This window comes from Nycticebus coucang, chromosome 17, assembly GCF_027406575.1.
Source record: "Nycticebus coucang isolate mNycCou1 chromosome 17, mNycCou1.pri, whole genome shotgun sequence".
NCBI lineage: Eukaryota > Metazoa > Chordata > Mammalia > Primates > Lorisidae > Nycticebus > Nycticebus coucang.
In genome coordinates, this window is record NC_069796.1 from 73,882,574 (window position 1) to 73,900,273 (window position 17,700).

Consider the following 17,700-nt stretch of genomic DNA (forward strand, 5'->3'; position numbering starts at 1 on the left):
TATATGCCACTTGCACAAACCCATCTCTTCCACAGAGGATTTGAAATGATGTATACAAATGGAAAGAAATGAAATTCAGAATATATGAAACGACAGAAAGACTAGGAGATCAACTGTAAGAAGGGAGCTGTAATCTATATATCTAGGCTATAATGTCTCTCCAGAAAGCCCCACATATTTGAGCCACAGATTTCATTTTTGAACTTTCTGGTATCCATGGCAAAAAGAGAAGTAGCGTCCATTAGGCATGTATGAGTCACATTATCCACTGGGCAGGGGGTGGGGGTGGTGAAATTGCAATTTCTTAGTAGGAAAACATGGGTTTCTTGGCATTAAAGAATAGAAAGTCCTTACTTGGTTTTCATATAGCAGATGCTGAAGGAAAAAATGGATTCTTCATTGTGATAAATCTCATGATTAATTTCCTATTATCTTTCCTGTGTTATTTATTGATGTAAAAGTAAGAATACAACACAATAGTATTGGTACTGTGTAATCAGTCCTTTCTGCTACCCTGGGCACCCCATGTTGTCATCACTGGTGACCATTTGCTCAGCTTTGTGGAGTGATATGATATGCCTGCATACATGTGTGCACATGTTAGGGACACGAACCCCAGAAAGGACTGGGGACCTGCCACCTTTACTTGCCATGAGGTGAGCTTACTTGCCCTCAGAGCACCGTTCTCAAACTTAAAGGTGCATCAGAGTCGCCTACAGGGCCTTTTGTCACACTGATCACTACCCAACCCCAGGGCTTCTGATTCAGTAGGTCTGAGCTGGGGCCAGAGAATTTGCATCACTAACAAGTTCCCAGGTGGTGCTGCTGCTGGCCTGGGGACCCCAATTTGAGGGCTACTTCTGGAATTTGCAGCCCATTCCTAGTGGGTGCTGATCTGAGCCTCCAGGTCTCTGACTATTGTCTCATCCAAATGCCTGTAACCTCATCCCTGCCCCTTTCAAATCGAATCTTCTCCCAGGGTCAAAGAGATTGGTCATGGGGTCCATGCCAAGTGAACAGGAAACCCCAAATTCCTGTCTATTCTTCCCAGGCCTTCTTCACCGAGGAGTACATCCGGGACCATCCTGAGGACCAGGACAAGCTGAACCGTCTCAAAGACCTGATTGCATGGCAGGTAAAGCAGAGCTGGACTCCTCCTGTCCCCTCGCCATGGTCCACTAGGCTAGGCTCTAGCCGATATGGCCTGATTCACATGATCACCTTTCCCTGGCTTTCGCAGCCCCTCTTCTGACTCTACATCATACCTGAGCTGGCTCATCCTAGAACAGAGATTTGGGGCATTGCACTCTTGGGCATTGCACGGGTGCAGGGCAGCAACGCTGTGTTGGATGTTACTAAGATTGCTTTCTTTGATGTTGAATTCAGGAGATGGCTTTTCACAGTGGGACGAAAATGAATAGGAGCCCCCACACACCAACCAGCGCCTCCCCCCACACCCAGTACAGGCCAATCAGATAATAGAAGTCTTGGGCCCCCACCCCTACCTCTCCTCCTTCTAGGGCTGACCCAGTTTGTTGCAGTAATGCTCTGATGGATAGCAGGTTTTGAAAATAATTGAGGCCTTTGTTTGCTTGGCTGTGGGTCAAAGGGTCTGCATCGCATACCAGCTGCGGCCCAGCCAGAGGACTCAGGCCTCTCACTTCCCTGCTCTCCCGGGATGGGAGCTTGTCTTCGCTTTGTCCCTTCTCTCCTTGGCTCTTTCTTTCCTCCTTTCTCTCCTTCTTTCTGTGCATCTGTCTCTCCTCCCCCTGCCCATTTAGAATCCTTTTGCTTCCATCTCTGGGCTTTCTCTTGCCTCTGCTCCACTCCCAATCTCACTCCTCTCTCAGCTTCTCTTCCTCTTCCCTTTTCCTCTCTTTCCCTCTCCCTGCATAAGAAATAGTCTGCTAGATCCCACCCACGGAGGCTTTCAAAGGACCAGGCCTACCCTCCTGACCTGGGGCAGCCCCCTCCTCAAAAATCCACCAGCTCTGGGCTCTCAGCAGAACACAGGGTTGGGCTCTGGAGAACAGGAGCTGGCAGGAGGCAAGTGGTGAGTGCAGGGGCAGGGAGCAGCAGCTTGCAGCTGCCTGCCCGCCCTCCCCTCTTGCCAGTCACTGTGCAAAGAAAAGCAAGCTTTTGTGGCAGGGAGTTTTTGTTACTCTAGGGAAATCAGGGAATGAGAAGCATTGGGTGCAGCCTTTTTTTCTTAAAATAAGGATTCCTAATTCAGGTCCTTCTCTGCCTCTGCCAATTTATGCAAAGTGGAGCTTTAAAAATGAAACACGAAGCACTGCACAGACGTACTTTTTCCAAATGCATTTTGTGCGTCTGTCTGGAATTTTCTCTCCCTTTTTACCTCATGCCACCTGTGAAACTTGAATATCCATCCTCCAGGTCCTAGCCTTCTGGGGTCATCATGCCCTTTAATATTCAAATAGTGGTGTTCTTCTCTAGCACCTCCAGCTTGGGAAGCAAGAAGACTAGGCTTCGATGGGTTCCCATCCTCGGATATTTCTGGAGTGTCCCAGGGAAGGCTAACATGTCACATCAATTTGCATAGTTGTTGGGTGTCACTCTCAGCCCACACCACTGCCCTGGTCCTCTCTACTGGGAACCTCTCCCCACCTGGTAATAGCTTGTCCATGCTGTGTTCACCATATCCAGAGAATGGACCTCAGCCTCACAGTATAGCTAATGCCAGGCTGTACCTTCTAAGAAACTTGTACCAATGTCTTGGTGCTAATTAGAGGGACACTACCAACACGGATTGGAAACTCTGAAAGCTTGTACCCTATTAGATGTTGCTGCTTCTGAGACCCATTGGCTAGCTGCCTTCAGATAGCCCCACTAGTGGCCATCTTCTCCACCTACTGCCCCCAGGCCACCTTGTTACAGAGGCCTACTTAGCCTCCAAAGGAGATTGCCCTATGCCATGTCTCTCCCACCCAGAGCCCAGGCACCCAAATGTGGGCACCTGCGCTCAAAAGGTATAGCCCCGCTCATGAGGAAGGCAGCCTTTTATGTTATCACACACAGTAGACAAGCTCTTTCTGATCCATTCCCTTCCATTCATTCTTGCAACCTGTATTTATTATGTTTCTACACAATGCACAGTGCCAGGCAACAGAGATTGTATGGACAGAACTGGGCTTACTTCCTGCCCACTTGGAGCTTAATTCTAGATTGGATCTTGGTTTTTCAAAGCCAGAACACATCACATAATATGTGTTCTTTCATGTGTAACTTACTTAGCTTGATATCATGTTGGTGACATTCATCCATTTTGTTGTACATAGCTGTTCTCGAAACATGAGAGCCTTAGATTTCAAAGGGGAATGAATGTACCTGCACCTCTAGCAACTCTGACGTTTTCAAAGTGTGTTTGGTATTCAAGATTTCACAGATTTCCAGACAGACAGATTCTTATTTTTGTCTTCTTATCCTTTTTCTTAATTTTTCTCTATATTTATTGGCATTGAAAATGTCTACAGTACATTCTTCTTTCAAAACTTTGTATTGGGAAATATTACGTGAAGAAAAGTACACATAAAAATATACAGCTCACTAATTTATCACAAAGCATACACCCATGTGCCCCCCACCCAGAAGAAGACATAGAATTGGGTTAGCACCCCTAAGTCCATCTTACGCCTTCTTGCAGCCATCACCATCTTTCCTCAAAAGTGACCACCATCCTGCTTTTCTGCTAATCATTTCCTTGCTTTTTAAAAATAGTTTTACTGGCAGCGCCTGTGGCTCAAAGGAGTAGGGCACCAGCCCCACATACCGGAGGTGGTGGTTTCGAACCTGGCCCCAGTCAAAAACTGCAAAAAAATAAAAAAAATAAAAAATAGTTTTACCACACAAGGATCTATGCTTAAGCACTATAATTTACTTTTGCTTATTTTTTAACCTATATATAAACTTATTTAGCTCCATATTATATTGGTGACATTCATCCACTTTGTTCCACATAGCTGTCTGCTATTCATTTTCATTGCTGTGTCCATATAGCTGACTTGTATAACTAACTATACCAAAATGTATTTATTTATTTTTCTACCGATGGAGAATCATGTTGATTTCACTTTGGGGCTATTATAAGTAAAGCTGTTATGAACATCTTTTTGTGTGCCTTTTTGGCACACATATGCACAATTTCTGTTGAGAATATACTTAGGCATAGAACTGCGTGGACATACACCAAGGGAATATTCAGCTTTAGTAGATACTAACTTCCATCACCATAGGTTAGTTTTGCTGTTCTTAAACTTTTTATAAATTGTATTTTACAGTACGTATTGTATATCTGGCTTCTTTTGTTCAACCTAATGCCTTTAAGGTTCATCCAGTTTGTCGCATGTAACAGAGGTTTGATTCTTTTTGTTTCTAAGTGTTATCTGTTGTATGAGTATACAGTGTGGCAGTAATTTACCAATGGATTCCTTCCCCTGTTTGTGGACATTTGGGTTGTTTTCAGGATTCGTATTTATAAGCAAAGTTGCTATGAATGTTCTTGCCCATGTCTTTGACCTAAGCACTCAATTCCTTCAGTATACACATAGTAGTGGAATTGCTGGATCACACACATTTAGCCTTACTAGATACAAGAAGTAGTTTTCCAAAGTGGCTGAAGCTTTTTTCACTCCCACCAACTTCTTTTTTGTTTTTTAAATGATGTCCCTTGAGTCATAACTCCCACCAACTTCTAAGAGTGAGTTGCTTCACATTCTCACTGACACTTGATACTGTGAGTATTTTTAATTTTAGTCCTTCTGGTGGTTGTATAATGGTATCTCAGTTTAGTTTTAATTTACCTTTCCACATGCTTTCTGGTAATTGGATTACCCTTTTGCAAAATACTTATTCAAATAGTTTACTTATTTAATTAAGTTGTCCTTTTACAATTGATTTACAGGAGTTTATATATATCCTAGATAAGAATTGAATATTGAACCAATTTTACATATATAAAATAAATCCTCCTTGGTCAAAATATATTTTTTTCAATACCAGGTCTTGCCTGTTGTCCAGCTAGAGTGCAGTGGCATCATCAGAATCCTGGGCTCAAGTGATCCTCAGCCTCCTGAGTAGCTGGGAATATGGGCTCACACCACTCCTTCTGGCTATTTTTTTTTTAATCTTTGTAGAAATAGGGACTTGCTGTGTTGCTCAGGCTGGTCTCAAAATCCTGGCCTCAAGTCATCCTCTTGTCTTGACCTCCTAAGTAACGGGGACTATGTATATGACCCACCGTGGCTGGCCTTATGATTTTGTGTAGGTTGTATTCTCCTGTAGTGATACGCTATTTTCAATTCTGGCTATTCATATCTTCTGTTTTCTTGGTTAGTCTTCTTAGGGGTTTATTATTGTTCTATCTTTTCAAGAACCAACCTGTGACTTTGTTGATCCTCTCTGTTGTAAGTTTATTTTCCTTTTCATTCGTATCTATTCTTTTATTATTTCTGTCCTTCTGCTATACTGTTTTGAGATGATCACTTAGCTTATCAGTTTTCTATCTTTTCTAATGTATAAAACTAAAGCTATAAATTTACAACCATTTACAATTTTAACTATATCTTACTACAGTTTTTGTGCAGTATTTCTATTATTATTAATATTTATATAAAATCCTTCTCTTTTCTGTGGATGAAGGATCTTTTCTGTTTCTACATAATAATTACATTTTTTAAAATAATGTTTTCTTAGGCTCTCTTTATTTTCTGTTTCTTCTGAATTCTTTGTTCTTTTTTTTCTTTGTTTCCCTCCTTCCTTGCATTCTTCCCTCCCTCATTCCTTCCTTCCCTTTTTTCCTTTCTCCTTTCTTTCCTCCATCTTTCTATCCTTCCTCCCTCCTTTCTTCTTTCCTTCCTTCCTTCCTTTCTTCCTTCCTTCCTTCCTTCCTTCCTTCCTTCCTTCCTTCCTTCCTTCCTTCCTTTCCTGTCTTCCATTTTTGCTTCTTTCCTATTTGTTGGTTCTGGCCTCTGTCTTTTGTACTGGTGAGTTTTCTTCAGTGTCTGGTGATCCTTGTCAATCTCTTCATGATTAAGAACGAGGCTAAACGAAAATCTGTAAACAGGAGAGGGAGCCTTGTCAACCTTATGGCATTGCCATATAGCAACTGAATGATCCACAAGTGTCTGTATCTATATGGGAACCATTCACCTCCTTCAGAGCCAGACCCTTCAAGCTGTTGCAAAAGAAGATAATCCCAACTACGAGGCTGCTGGCCCTTTGGGGACTGGGAAGTGCAGGTCTCGCTGTCCATGTGCTGACTTTCCCTTCAGCCCGTTTCCAGTCAGGCTCTTCATCCTGCCCCCTATTGTGCCTGGGACCCCTGAGCCCAGAGATCCTGATTCTAATTGTTCTAAGAAGATAAGCCACTGTTGATCCAACTGACCTGATGTGAAATTCAACCCCTCCCTCTGTGTGTGTCCCTCAGCCTCCCTCCGCCCCCCAGCTTCCCTGTGGTGCCCAGAACCTCCAATCCCTGAGCCCCTACTGGGCTCCTAAGAAGCAAATCAGCCTTTTCTAATCACCAATTCTCCACTGTGTTCCAGAAAGTCAGTAACCTTCCTCCCTGCGCCACCCTCCTTCCACCTGCTTGTGGCGTGGGCCAAGTGTACGTCGCCACTTTTCATTGAGCTTTCTGTTTCTCCTCCACCTCGTCATTTCAAGGAGATCTCCAAGAGAAGGGGGAAGAAATATCTTTACATTACCATCACAAAAGTATTTTTCCCAAAATAATCCATAATCTGCCCCTTTGCACCCCAGTTGATGTTTCCCCAAGGCCACACCAGTAGCGTCCTGAGCTTCTCCTCTGAGGAGTGGCCACAGCTTCCCTGGCAGTATCTGCCGCTCAGCCAGCATGCGTCCTCCTCCTCTGCGGGGGAGTAGACTGACTCCCTCATGTCAGCCCTCCCTGCCTCCCTCATCTTCCCCAGCTTTTACATTATTTTTAAAACTCCCTACGGGAGGTTGACTTCATGATCCTAATGCATCCATGTCTTTCTGCAGCAGCTGTGAAGTATATTGGACCTCCCTGTCGTATGGTGAGGCTGTGCCCACTCCTCCTTCCCCTCTCCACTCTTCCCTTTCTCCGTCTCCCATCTTTTGACATTCATGCTTTCACCTTTGTGTTACCAAGAACTTCTTAGGCAAGGCTTTAAGTCAAAGCAAAAGAGATTCCTCTCCCGGTCCCCAGACTCTGCCCCCCACAGAGTCTATAAGGGGCTGCTTTACCCTGCATGTGGCCTCTGATAGGTGAGGCAAGGCCAGTTGGAGGTCTTTTCCTCCTTCCAGAGCAAACCCCAAGGTGTGGCTTCCCCTATTCCCCATGGCTGGGGACCCTGTGCACGGGACTTTGGGGACCCTGCAGCCCTTAATGAATTCTTAGCAGACGGCTAGCCACCTGGGTAGGCTGGGTCTCAGGCTAAGGCCGGCTGGCCCACCGCTGGCTCACTGTTACTGTTTTCTCCCCAGATCCCCTTCCTGGGAGCTGGGATTAAAATCCATGAGAAAAGGGTGTCAGAGAACCTGCGTCCCTTCCATGACCGGATGGAGGAATGTTTCAAGAACCTGAAAGTGAAGGTGGAGAAGGAGTATGGTGCCAGAGAGATGGTATGTGCTGTCCCTGTGGCCAGAGGGGACAAGACAGGGCAGGGCAGGGTGATAGAGACTGGAGTTGGAAGGAACCTGGCTGGTGCAATCCAGGAGAACCTGCCAATATGCTCAGTCTCTCAAATGTCGCCCCCAAATGAACTCCAGTTGCAATTGAGACTATGTAAATACCAGCTACTCAAAGGATTCTGTAATAATGAAAGCTACGGTGATGAAGCACCTACTGTGTGCTGGGCCTGATCAAAGACACACTTGACATTTACTGAGTCCTTTAATCCTTACAGGCCTGAGAGGTACTTTAAACCAACCCCTGTATCTCTCCTGAGATGGAGAGGGTCAAGTAGCCTGCATTCCAGGAGCCACATAGCAAATGAGTGTGGGTCAGAATTTGCATGTGGGTCCTTCTGTTGGCTCAAGTTCAGTGCTTTTGGCTGCTAAGCTCCTTGTCCTAAAGAAGCCATTAGCCTGGTGCTCACAGGGACATGTTCTTATCCTCTTCCTTATAAAGTGGAGTTATAACATGTTAAGGTTTTACACTCCCTCAAAAGCCATCTGGTCTAACCTTCCCATTTTATAAATGGTAAAACTGAGACCCAGAGAAGGGAAGTGAGTTACTGAAAGAACCTAGAGGTGAACTCAGGTCTTTTTTGATTCAAGGCTTTTTTACATGAGACCAGTTCTTATCTTCAATACTGTGAAGTCCCTGCGATGTAATTCTGATGCGAACTACCTGGAGTTAGTCACCTTCCCCAGGCTGAGAGCACCGTCTTCGATTCCTGGTGGTTCTGACACCAGCCGTGAGCCCCAGGGTCCCCATGCCACTCACACTTCTGCCCAACTGGTTACAGATCGGGGGGCTCCCACAACCTGCTCGGGTTCGATAATTCATTAGAATGATTCACAGAACTCAGGATAGCACTATACATACGACTTCAGTTTGTGATATAAATCAAGACCAGCCAGATAAAGAGAAGCATGGGCTGAATTCTGGGAAGGTCCCAAATGAGAAGCTACATGTCCTCAGGACAGGTCCCTCTTCCAGCCCCGTGATGTATGATACCAACCAGGAAAGTTCACGGAGCCTAAGCGTCTAGGGGTTTGCAGGGGCCACGTAAATGAAGTCAATCTCCAGGCCCATCCCCCACCTCCTAGTCTAGTGTTACTCAGCCTTTTTTATCTCGCAGCTCACTTGAACCTATAGTTAAACTTCCACAGCACACTTAAATTATGTTGATCAAAATAAAAAGAATATACTTACTGTGCTTTTAACTCCTTGCAAAAATAATTTAACTCATGATTTTAAAAAAATTTTGTGGCACACCTAAGACCCTCTCATAGCACACCAGTGTGCCACGGCACACCAGCTGAAAATCACTGCCCGAGAAGTTGAACTGATATCTCATGGCTCAAAGCTTAGGGCTGGTGTTTCTGACTATCAGGAGCATAAATTCAGGTATGGTCCAGGGGCCACTGTGAATCACAAGACCCTCCTATCATACAAGGATTTAGAGATTACCTCCCAGGACCTGGGAATGAAGGCGGGCCACCGTCTTTAATTCTACCACCACCCCTAGCCTCATCCCTACAACTGTGTTCTCCCACCACAGCCCGACTTCGATGACCGGAGAGTGGGCCGCCCCCGGTCCATGCTGCGCTCCTACAGGCAGATGTCCATCATCTCGCTGGCGTCCATGAATTCTGACTGTAGCACCCCCAGCAAGGCCACCTCCGAGAGGTCTGTTCTTGCCCCCAGGCAGCCCCCCGGCCCAATGCCCAGAACCCCTCTTTCTTGCCCAGCAGCCTCCCTTCTACCTCTTCCTTGCCCCTTTCCATTTTTAAAAGCCTTTCCCCACTTGGAGCCTAGTAAAACACTCAAATCTATGCATGGGGCTCAGCACCCTTCTTAGAGAGCCTTCGGAGGCTCAGGGAGCATGGCGGTTTTCCCCGAGGACCCTGCAGGACTTATGGGCAGCCCCCCAACTCCCAGTCCAGTGATCCCTGCAGGCCACCCGGAGCTCCTCACCAAGTCTGAGTCCTTCTGGAATGTTCTCACCTCTGTCAGGGAGTTCCCCTCTGCACCCAAGGAATCTCTTTCCAACTCAGATGGGATTGTCCCCATCACAGAGCTCCTCCTACTCCTATATCACCCACACCTGTGGTGGGGTCCTCCCTCCTGCAGTCTCTGCCACCTTCCTGGTACCCTCTGGCTCCATCCTGCCCAGCTCTGCTGTTCTAATAAAAGACACTGTAAATTATCCAGCACTTGCCGTGTGCCAAGAATGTGCTGAGAGTCCTTGAATCTCATCTCTTTGCTACTCTGCAAGGTTTCTGGAAAGACCCCCTGTTTACAAAAAACAAAATGATGACTGGAAGTTTAGTAATGTACCCAGTAATGCCAGGAAGTGGCAGTGCTTGGATTTAAACCCAAATCCATACTTTTAACCAGTTTCCTCTCCTCACCGCAATTTTTTTTATGACTGTCCTCCTTCAATTTCATTTTATCATGAGTAAAATAAAGTGAATTGTATTCATTTCATTTGAATGTTTACAGATTTGGCAAATGGCTCCCCAGTTCTCCACCAGGTTAGCTGATCTATCCCTGACCCTGTAGTCACAGCTCAGGCAGCAGAAGGTCCTTTAGTCCCTTGGGTCCAGGCAAGGCCATTCCACTGAAGCTCTAACTGCTGTTTCTACTGCTGCTCCTCTCGCCCTTCAGCTTCGACCTGGAATTAGCCCCACCCAAGACTCCGAGAGTGGAGCAGGAGGAGCCTATCTCCCCGGGGAGCACGCTGCCTGAGGTCAAGCTTCGGAGGTCTAAGAAGAGGACCAAGAGGAGCAGCGTGGTGTTCGCAGATGAGAAGCCGTCAGCCGAGTCGGACCTGAAGCGGGTGAGCAGCCGAGGCCCAGTGCTTCTTGGACACTGGTAGCAAATCTCCACTACATGCCAGGCACAACATACAGGGTTTGGAGACCTTTCTCGCTAAAGCGAGGTTTCCACAGTACAGTGGGTATCGCAGGGATGGCACCAGAAGCTCAGGGAGGGGGAGCACACACTTGGTGCTCATGTGGCTGGGATGGCTGGGGCCAGATGGAGCCAGGATATGAATCAGGCCATCACATCCCAGAGCCTGTGTGTGTGTGTCCCTTCTGCCATCAGACAGGCTTTGCGAGGCTGGGGAGAAGCAGCCTGTTCTCCCCTTGATGGGACAAGCAGCCAGCCTTGTAAGAGCCCTCAGCCCTCTGTCCCTAGCCCCAGGGCCATTCTAACCACTGATGTTTCAGATTCTACTAAGATTCTCCTTTGCACCTGGAGCCCAGGTGGAAATGAGGACATGAAATCTCACTGCCTTGGCTTTGAGAGTTTTGGTCTTGTAAACTAATAACTATTTAAAAACAAGACTGGATGTCAGACATCCCTGGGATCAAGCTTAATTTTCCCTTGGAAAAGAGGTTTGTTGATAGCATTCTGGGAACCTGGAGGAGGAGAGGGATTAACTGCCCTGGTGACAGAGGGATGCCAGAGAAAAGGGTCACGAGCCAGCCAAGACACTTCTGATGGAGAAAAGACCCTCCACAAGACTCCCAGAGGGCCCTCCAGGCTACTCTTGCCCAGAGGAAAAAGGATGGAAATGTCTTCCGTGTTTCATAATTTAAGGACACCATTGACAAGAGAGTCTAAATGATTCCCCCTCCTACCTCTGGGGTTGTATAGTATACAACCTGTGCAACCATCCATAGTAGCCTGGCATGGAATGTTATAAAACAGAATAGATGAACTTGGATCCAGGTTCATAGAAATGATGGAAATCCCCTGTCTCTGACATTTTAAGGACCAGATATGCCTCATGCTTGGCCTTTCTGGTGTGTGTGTGTGTGTTGTATATTCATCCAGCTTTCCAGGAAGCACGAGTTCATGAGTGACACCAACCTCTCGGAGCACACGGCCACCCCCCCCAAGACATCCATCCTCTCTCAAATGAGTTTTGCCAGCCAGTCCATGCCCACCATCCCAGGTATGCACCCTGCTACCACCAGCATGGGGAATAGAGGCAGTGCAGGCCACCAGCCTGGAGGGCCGGGGAGGGATGGGGACCCTGTCTACACAGTAATGCAGACCAGACTCATCACAGTCCCCATCCTTTGATCTCTGCCTGCACCCACTCTTCCTGTGGATAAAGCCATTCCAGGGCTGGAGTAGAGGCTTGCTGTCCCTCTGGCCCTCAGGATTCTCTGGGCATCCACCTGTCCCACAAGATGATACTGATTGTCAGTTACCCAGGCCTCCCAGGGGCCAGAAGTCGGCCCTGGGCATGTCCCTGAGACATATAGCTCCTGGTGGACTTGGAAGGTGCTACCTAGTCCCAGTCCCTCCTCACCACTGTGGCATGAGGGGGTGAGCAGGCCACAGCCCCTGTTCCTCATTCACAGAGCGGCTCCTGAGGCCCTGACAGGGCGTGGCCCGCCTGAGAGCACTCCGTCTGGCCCTCAGCAAGACCTTAGTATCTGCCTCTTTGTGCCTGACTCTCTGTGCCAAGGGCCAGATCAAAAGGGAACAAGACAGGGCTGGAACTAGGCAGGCAGAGAGCAAGGAAGCCACCCACTCTTTGCCAAGTACTGACTACTGCTGGGCCCTGCATGAGCTCACACCTTTATTATTTCATCTACACCACTCACATAATGTGGTAATGTCATTTGCCCCATTGTATGGATGAGAAAACCAAGGCCCTTGGTTTTGTCAGTGTCAGTCTCTTGCCTGTCACTGAATTGTAAGTGGTAGAGGCTGAGTTCAGACACAGACCCTGGAGCTGTGACCCTACCCCTGCCCACTGGACCACACAGGGCAGCCCATACGTAGCCCTGATGTTGAAGTGAGTCAATCATTATACCAGCATACTCTCAGCAGGTCTGGCATACCCTGGAGGTCCTGGATCTTATGCCATCCAATTTTATCAATGTCAAAACCAACAGTCAGAGAGATAGCTGATTTTTTGAATCTCTAATAATTCTAAGCTGGGGCTATCTGGCCCCTCCACCAGATGACAGCTGAATTGGAGACTCTCTCCCTATTACCCCTGGCCTTTGGTGAGAATGAGAAATCAGGGAGTGTTGATGGAGGTAGAGGAAGAGATAGCTCACATTGTCTCCCTACCTTGGGGCAGAGGCCCTGTGTTTCTGGGGAAGTTGGCCATTGGACAAGCCTTTGACTGGGGGCCAGGAGGCTGGACCCCTGTCTACAGGTTGGTGAGCTTCACCCACAGAGGACAGCTTCAACACCCACTGGCAAGGCTGGAAGTAGGCCTCCTGCCTCCTGCTTGGCACACACAACATATGCCATCCTTGGATGCTGGCTCTTTCCCCAGCTATCTCCCGTTTACCTCCCCCAGGGCACTGCCTCGCCTCTACCCACCCATTCACGCCCTGTCCCTGCTCTCCTTCCAGCCCTCACGCTCTCGGTGGCAGGCGTGCCTGGGTTGGACGAGGCCAACACATCCCCTCGGCTCAGCCAGACCTTCCTCCATCTCTCAGACGGTGACAAGAAGACACTCAAACGGAAGAAAGTCAATCAGTTCTTCAAGACGATGGTGAGGACCCAAATAGGTAGCAGGAAGGAGAATGTTGGGAGGAGGAAGGGACGAGAGCAATGTGGGGAGGAAAGAAAATGGGGGCTTGTGTGTTATACGTGTGTGAATACATAGTTACTCCCAAGGAAATGTGGTCAGGGGATTTGGGCTGGTGTCCAGCAATGCCCAGAGTGCAGCTCTTCTCTGGGGCCGCAGAGGGTTCCTCTGACCAGGATGACCCTAGCTAGGGATGTGCAGAGGCCTTGGGACCTTGGAGCCAGTAGGTAGCTCACCTTCACCCCAGGTGCCCCTGTGTGCTCCCATCCAAGCCACAACAGCCAGCTGGCTTTGGGAGCTGAAAGTGCTTTTTTTCTTTGGAAGCATTTCCTTATTTGACATATATTACAAAATCCTACAAATTAAAACTTAGTTTCCAAGTATGGGGACTCTTCAAGTCCCATCTCCCATTGTTATTTGTCAGTCTCTGCTTAAGATCAAGAAGGTACTACGCTTCTGACCCTCAAGATAATATTAAATCAGAATGGCGCTACTATAAAAATCACAAGTATACTGTGCACACACAATGAATCAGGCACCATGCTAAGTGCTTCTCAAACATTATTCCTTTTGATCTCCCCCTCTCCCAGTGAGGTTTAACAAGGTTCACAGAGTTTAGTAAGCAACGTGCCCAAGTTACCACAGCTAGTGAGGGGTCCATGAGACAGCAGAGCCCACGCTTACCGCGCTGCCTTACAGTGCATCTCCAGTCAGTCAAGGTCATAGCAACTCGCACTCACTGGGTTGGTGGGCAGGCATCGGTGTTAAGGCCCTTGTGATCAGACTTGAAAGCCCTTGGCTGGGCACAGTGGATCACGCCTGTAATCCTAGCACTGTGGGAGGCCGAGGCAGGTGGATTGCTTGAGCTCAGGAGTTCAAGACCAGCCTGAGCAAGAGTGAGACCCATCTCTACTAAAAATAGAAAAACAAGCTAAGCATATGGGTGGGCACCTATAGTCCCAGCTACTTGGGAAGCTGAGGCAAGAGGAGCTCTTGAGCCTAAGAGTTTGAGTTTGCTGTGAGCTATGACACCACAGCACTCTACCCAGGACAACAAAGTGAGACTGTCTTAAAAAAAAAAAAGACTAGAAACCCTTGCTTTGATGCTCATGACGATCCCATCTTGGTATCGTCCTTGTTTATTCTCTTCTTCTTTAGAAGCTGGCCAGCAAATCAGCCGAAGAAGGCAAGCCGACCCCAGACTCGCTGTCCACGGACCTGTGAGATGCTGCTGACCAGGCTGTCCCGGGAGCCACAGAAGAAAAGAGACACAGAAGCCTGAGAGTGGCTGTCCTCATCAGTTGTCCTCTCTTAGAGGGGTCAAAGGGGCTGATTAGGTCCCAGAGCTTGAATTGGCAAGAAGCCCAGTGTCACTTGGGGAGTAGCCTGGCGGGTGGGGACCATGAAGGACAGGGACTGGCCAGAGCACCTTCTCGTAGTATGCACCCCAACATGCTAGCTGCGGCTTTCCATAACCCAGTTTCTTAAGAATCGGGAGCTGTGTTTTTATTTTCTTTACTAAGTCCCTGAACTTAACAGAAAAGAAAAGCCTTTTAAATATTCTGTTTAATTTTATTTTAGGTTAACAGTTTTGTACTTTACATTTTTAATACGACCAACCAGCCTCTTTTCTAGCTGATCGTGTCTGAAGTGTTGCCATTTCGTACTGACAATAAAAATTGTTCTTTGGCTCAAACAAGCCTTATTGTCTAACACTAGCTGAATTTGTTAGCCCCTGGCCTGGACAGGAAGCTCCCTGGGCAGAAGGCAGGCCCAGGGCTGTGGCAATGTTAAGGAGACTGGTGCTGGTCTCCTCAATGCCAAGCTTTCCCACCTCATTTATGCTACCCCCAACAATCTTCCCCATGACTCAGGGATACTATGATGCTGGGAACAGTGGCCTGGAATCTTCCTCATGGGTCTGAATGGTGGGGAGTATCATAATACCTTTTCTGCTTCTGAAAAAAAATGGCAACACCACCCAAGCCTGGTCACTCTAGTAAAGACCCCAACCAATTGCTAAAGAGTTAGGAAAAGAAAAAAGGGATCTCAGGTCCCACAGATTTAGGTGCAACCCTTGGACCTTGTCACCAGGTCAGAAGTGCTGACCTTGTCAGAATCCATGCGTTTCTCCAATGAGGCCGGAGGGAGGCAAGGAGCCCGTCAGGCGCGGTGCACGAGGGCAGCAGCCCCGTGCCACCACCACAGCCTGTAGGAACAGAGAGTGGTGCAGGGCAGGGAGCTGCACGGAGCTGAGGATTCCACTGGGGAAGGAAGGAGATACTGGGTGGTTGTAAGTGTGTGACGGTATGATGTTCAGGGCTCGAGTCACCTGGGGACAGTGAGGTGGCTGCTCACTCTTAGAGGCTGAGTCCTTGGGGAACAGTGGGCGATGAGAGAGGAAGATGACAAAGTTACTGAGTGCCGACTGCCTCTGGCACAGTGTGAGAGACAAAACTTCCTAAATCCTGCCAGCAGCCCAGGGAGGGAGGTATGATTCTCGCTCAGGTGAAGAAATTGGGGCACAGAGGCAGGAAGTGACCTAAGATCCCACACTCGGTAAGTGGAGTGTCTGGGATTCAAAGCTGGGCAGCTGGGCAGGGAGGCCGACTCCTGGCCATGACCCTCTGTTGTCTCTGGGACACAGGATACCCCAAGTGCTAGTAATCTTTGCCTCTCCCTGGTGGCCTCTGTGTCCCCTCCTCAAGCCTGTTTGAAGACCTGTTACCTGGTCCAGCTTCCACCGATTTCTTCAATAGTCCAAAAAGTCCTGCTCTGGTTGTTGGGGTTTTGGCTTTGTCAAACTTCCCTCAGATTAGAATCGGCTAGTCTGTACTCAATACTATTATGAAACCAATATATAATCACCCACACTTTCATACAAATGAGAAAACACAACTATAGTCCAGAATAAAGGAGGGAAGAAGAGGGAGAGGGGAGGCCAGGGGGGAGACCGGGAGGGTATTTGGTGTACCTCACCTGATGTACACAATGCGAGGGTACATGTCAAAACTATGAAGAGTATAAATGTCTTAACACAACAAATGAGCAAAAGGATTCAAGGAGCCCATCAGCATGAGTGGGGCTGCCCTAACTGTTAACCAGTTTGATGTCAGCATTCCAAATTGCATATAAAATCAGCACTTATACCCCATAAATGCACTCATGTACACAGTTATGATTTAATACAAATTAATAAAATAAAAAGAACCAGGCTAGTCCACTGTCCAGTGGGCCTAAGGGAGTACACGCTGCTGAGGAACCCTGACAAGCTGGGGAGCTGTACTCCCTGGGCACCCCTCATGGCCTCAGAAGATGCTGGAGCACCCCGGGCCCTTTGTCCTATGAATCCTTTTCTTCCCTTTTCCTTTCCATCTTGTAAGTTTGAGCTTCTCAGGCCCGGTTTTCCTATCAGTGTGAACTAATAAAATGTTAGAGTTTAGCCTTGAAATGTAAGACCTTCTAACTACCAATAAAGGGGGGGAAAAAATCAAGAAAAAGAAAATGGTTCACCATTTTCCCACAAGTACGGAAGAGCAGGGATGATCCTCAGCCTTGAAACTGCAGTCTCCGCATGGAGCCTCGTAAAACACCCAGATTCAGAGACGGTTGCTATGTCCTGGGAAAAAAAGCTTTAACCGCTAACATTCTGTAACTTTGATCTCCTCATTTAGCAATGTGTGGCCCTATAATATTTCTGAGTTCCATTTTCTAGAAATTATCAATGTCTATGAATTTTCTTATAAAGTCAGAAGGAGACCATTAGTACTTCCCACTTTTCTCATATAAATGGAACCAAAAGATAAACCCGGGAATTCTTATTTAAACAGAGTTTGAGAGTCAAATTTCATTTCAGTTAGGACTGTCATCGGGTTGGTGGCCCACTTGGCACTTGGCTACAAGGATTCCAGTGGCTGCCATTACAAGGCAGTAACAACAGCGGCAGTCGTGACAATGACAACAACAGTAATAACACGGCTGCCATTTACCCATCCTTTCCTTAAATTTTCACACCAGTTCTATAAGGTAGATGCTAGCACCCAAATCACATCAATGCGAAAAACCAAGACTGCGGAATTTGTGATGCGTCCTTGTCACCGGGCTGGGAAGGGGCATTGCTGTTCTCTCCACTCCAAGCCTCATGACCTTAATCACATATTCACCTTCTGCCTGTGACCTTGGCTCAATATCAGACCCTAATATCATATCCATGCTTGTTTGCAAGGCCTCCCCCACAATGCCCGTAATGGCACCTGGGATAATGGAAAGTGGGGGAGAGGGCTTTGGCATAGCCTTCCTTGTACTACTGAGCATTTCCTTACCATAAGCAAGCTCTGTCCAGAGCAAACTGGCAGCGTCAAGGAAGACGCATGCCTTCGGAACTCCCGAGGGAAGAACATCAGATGGGAGGGAGGACCGATTTTGTACGTCTTCCACTCTTGATGTGGTTCTCTGGGAC

The 17,700-nt window shown here is 47.5% G+C and overlaps 1 protein-coding gene across 1 annotated transcript in view; it reads left to right on the top strand.

Annotated features, from left to right (window-relative positions):
- The window catches only part of DOCK2 (dedicator of cytokinesis 2), a 466,833-nt gene extending 451,899 nt beyond the window's left edge, over window positions 1-14,934 (top strand). The window contains exons 46-52 of the mRNA XM_053566743.1: window positions 1,052-1,135; window positions 7,486-7,623; window positions 9,231-9,358; window positions 10,340-10,511; window positions 11,516-11,636; window positions 13,063-13,205; window positions 14,400-14,934. Coding sequence (XP_053422718.1) covers window positions 1,052-1,135; window positions 7,486-7,623; window positions 9,231-9,358; window positions 10,340-10,511; window positions 11,516-11,636; window positions 13,063-13,205; window positions 14,400-14,465 — 852 coding nt within the window. The 3' untranslated portion in view covers window positions 14,466-14,934. The remainder of the gene's footprint in view (window positions 1-1,051; window positions 1,136-7,485; window positions 7,624-9,230; window positions 9,359-10,339; window positions 10,512-11,515; window positions 11,637-13,062; window positions 13,206-14,399) is intronic.
- The last annotated feature ends 2,766 nt before the right edge of the window (window positions 14,935-17,700 follow it).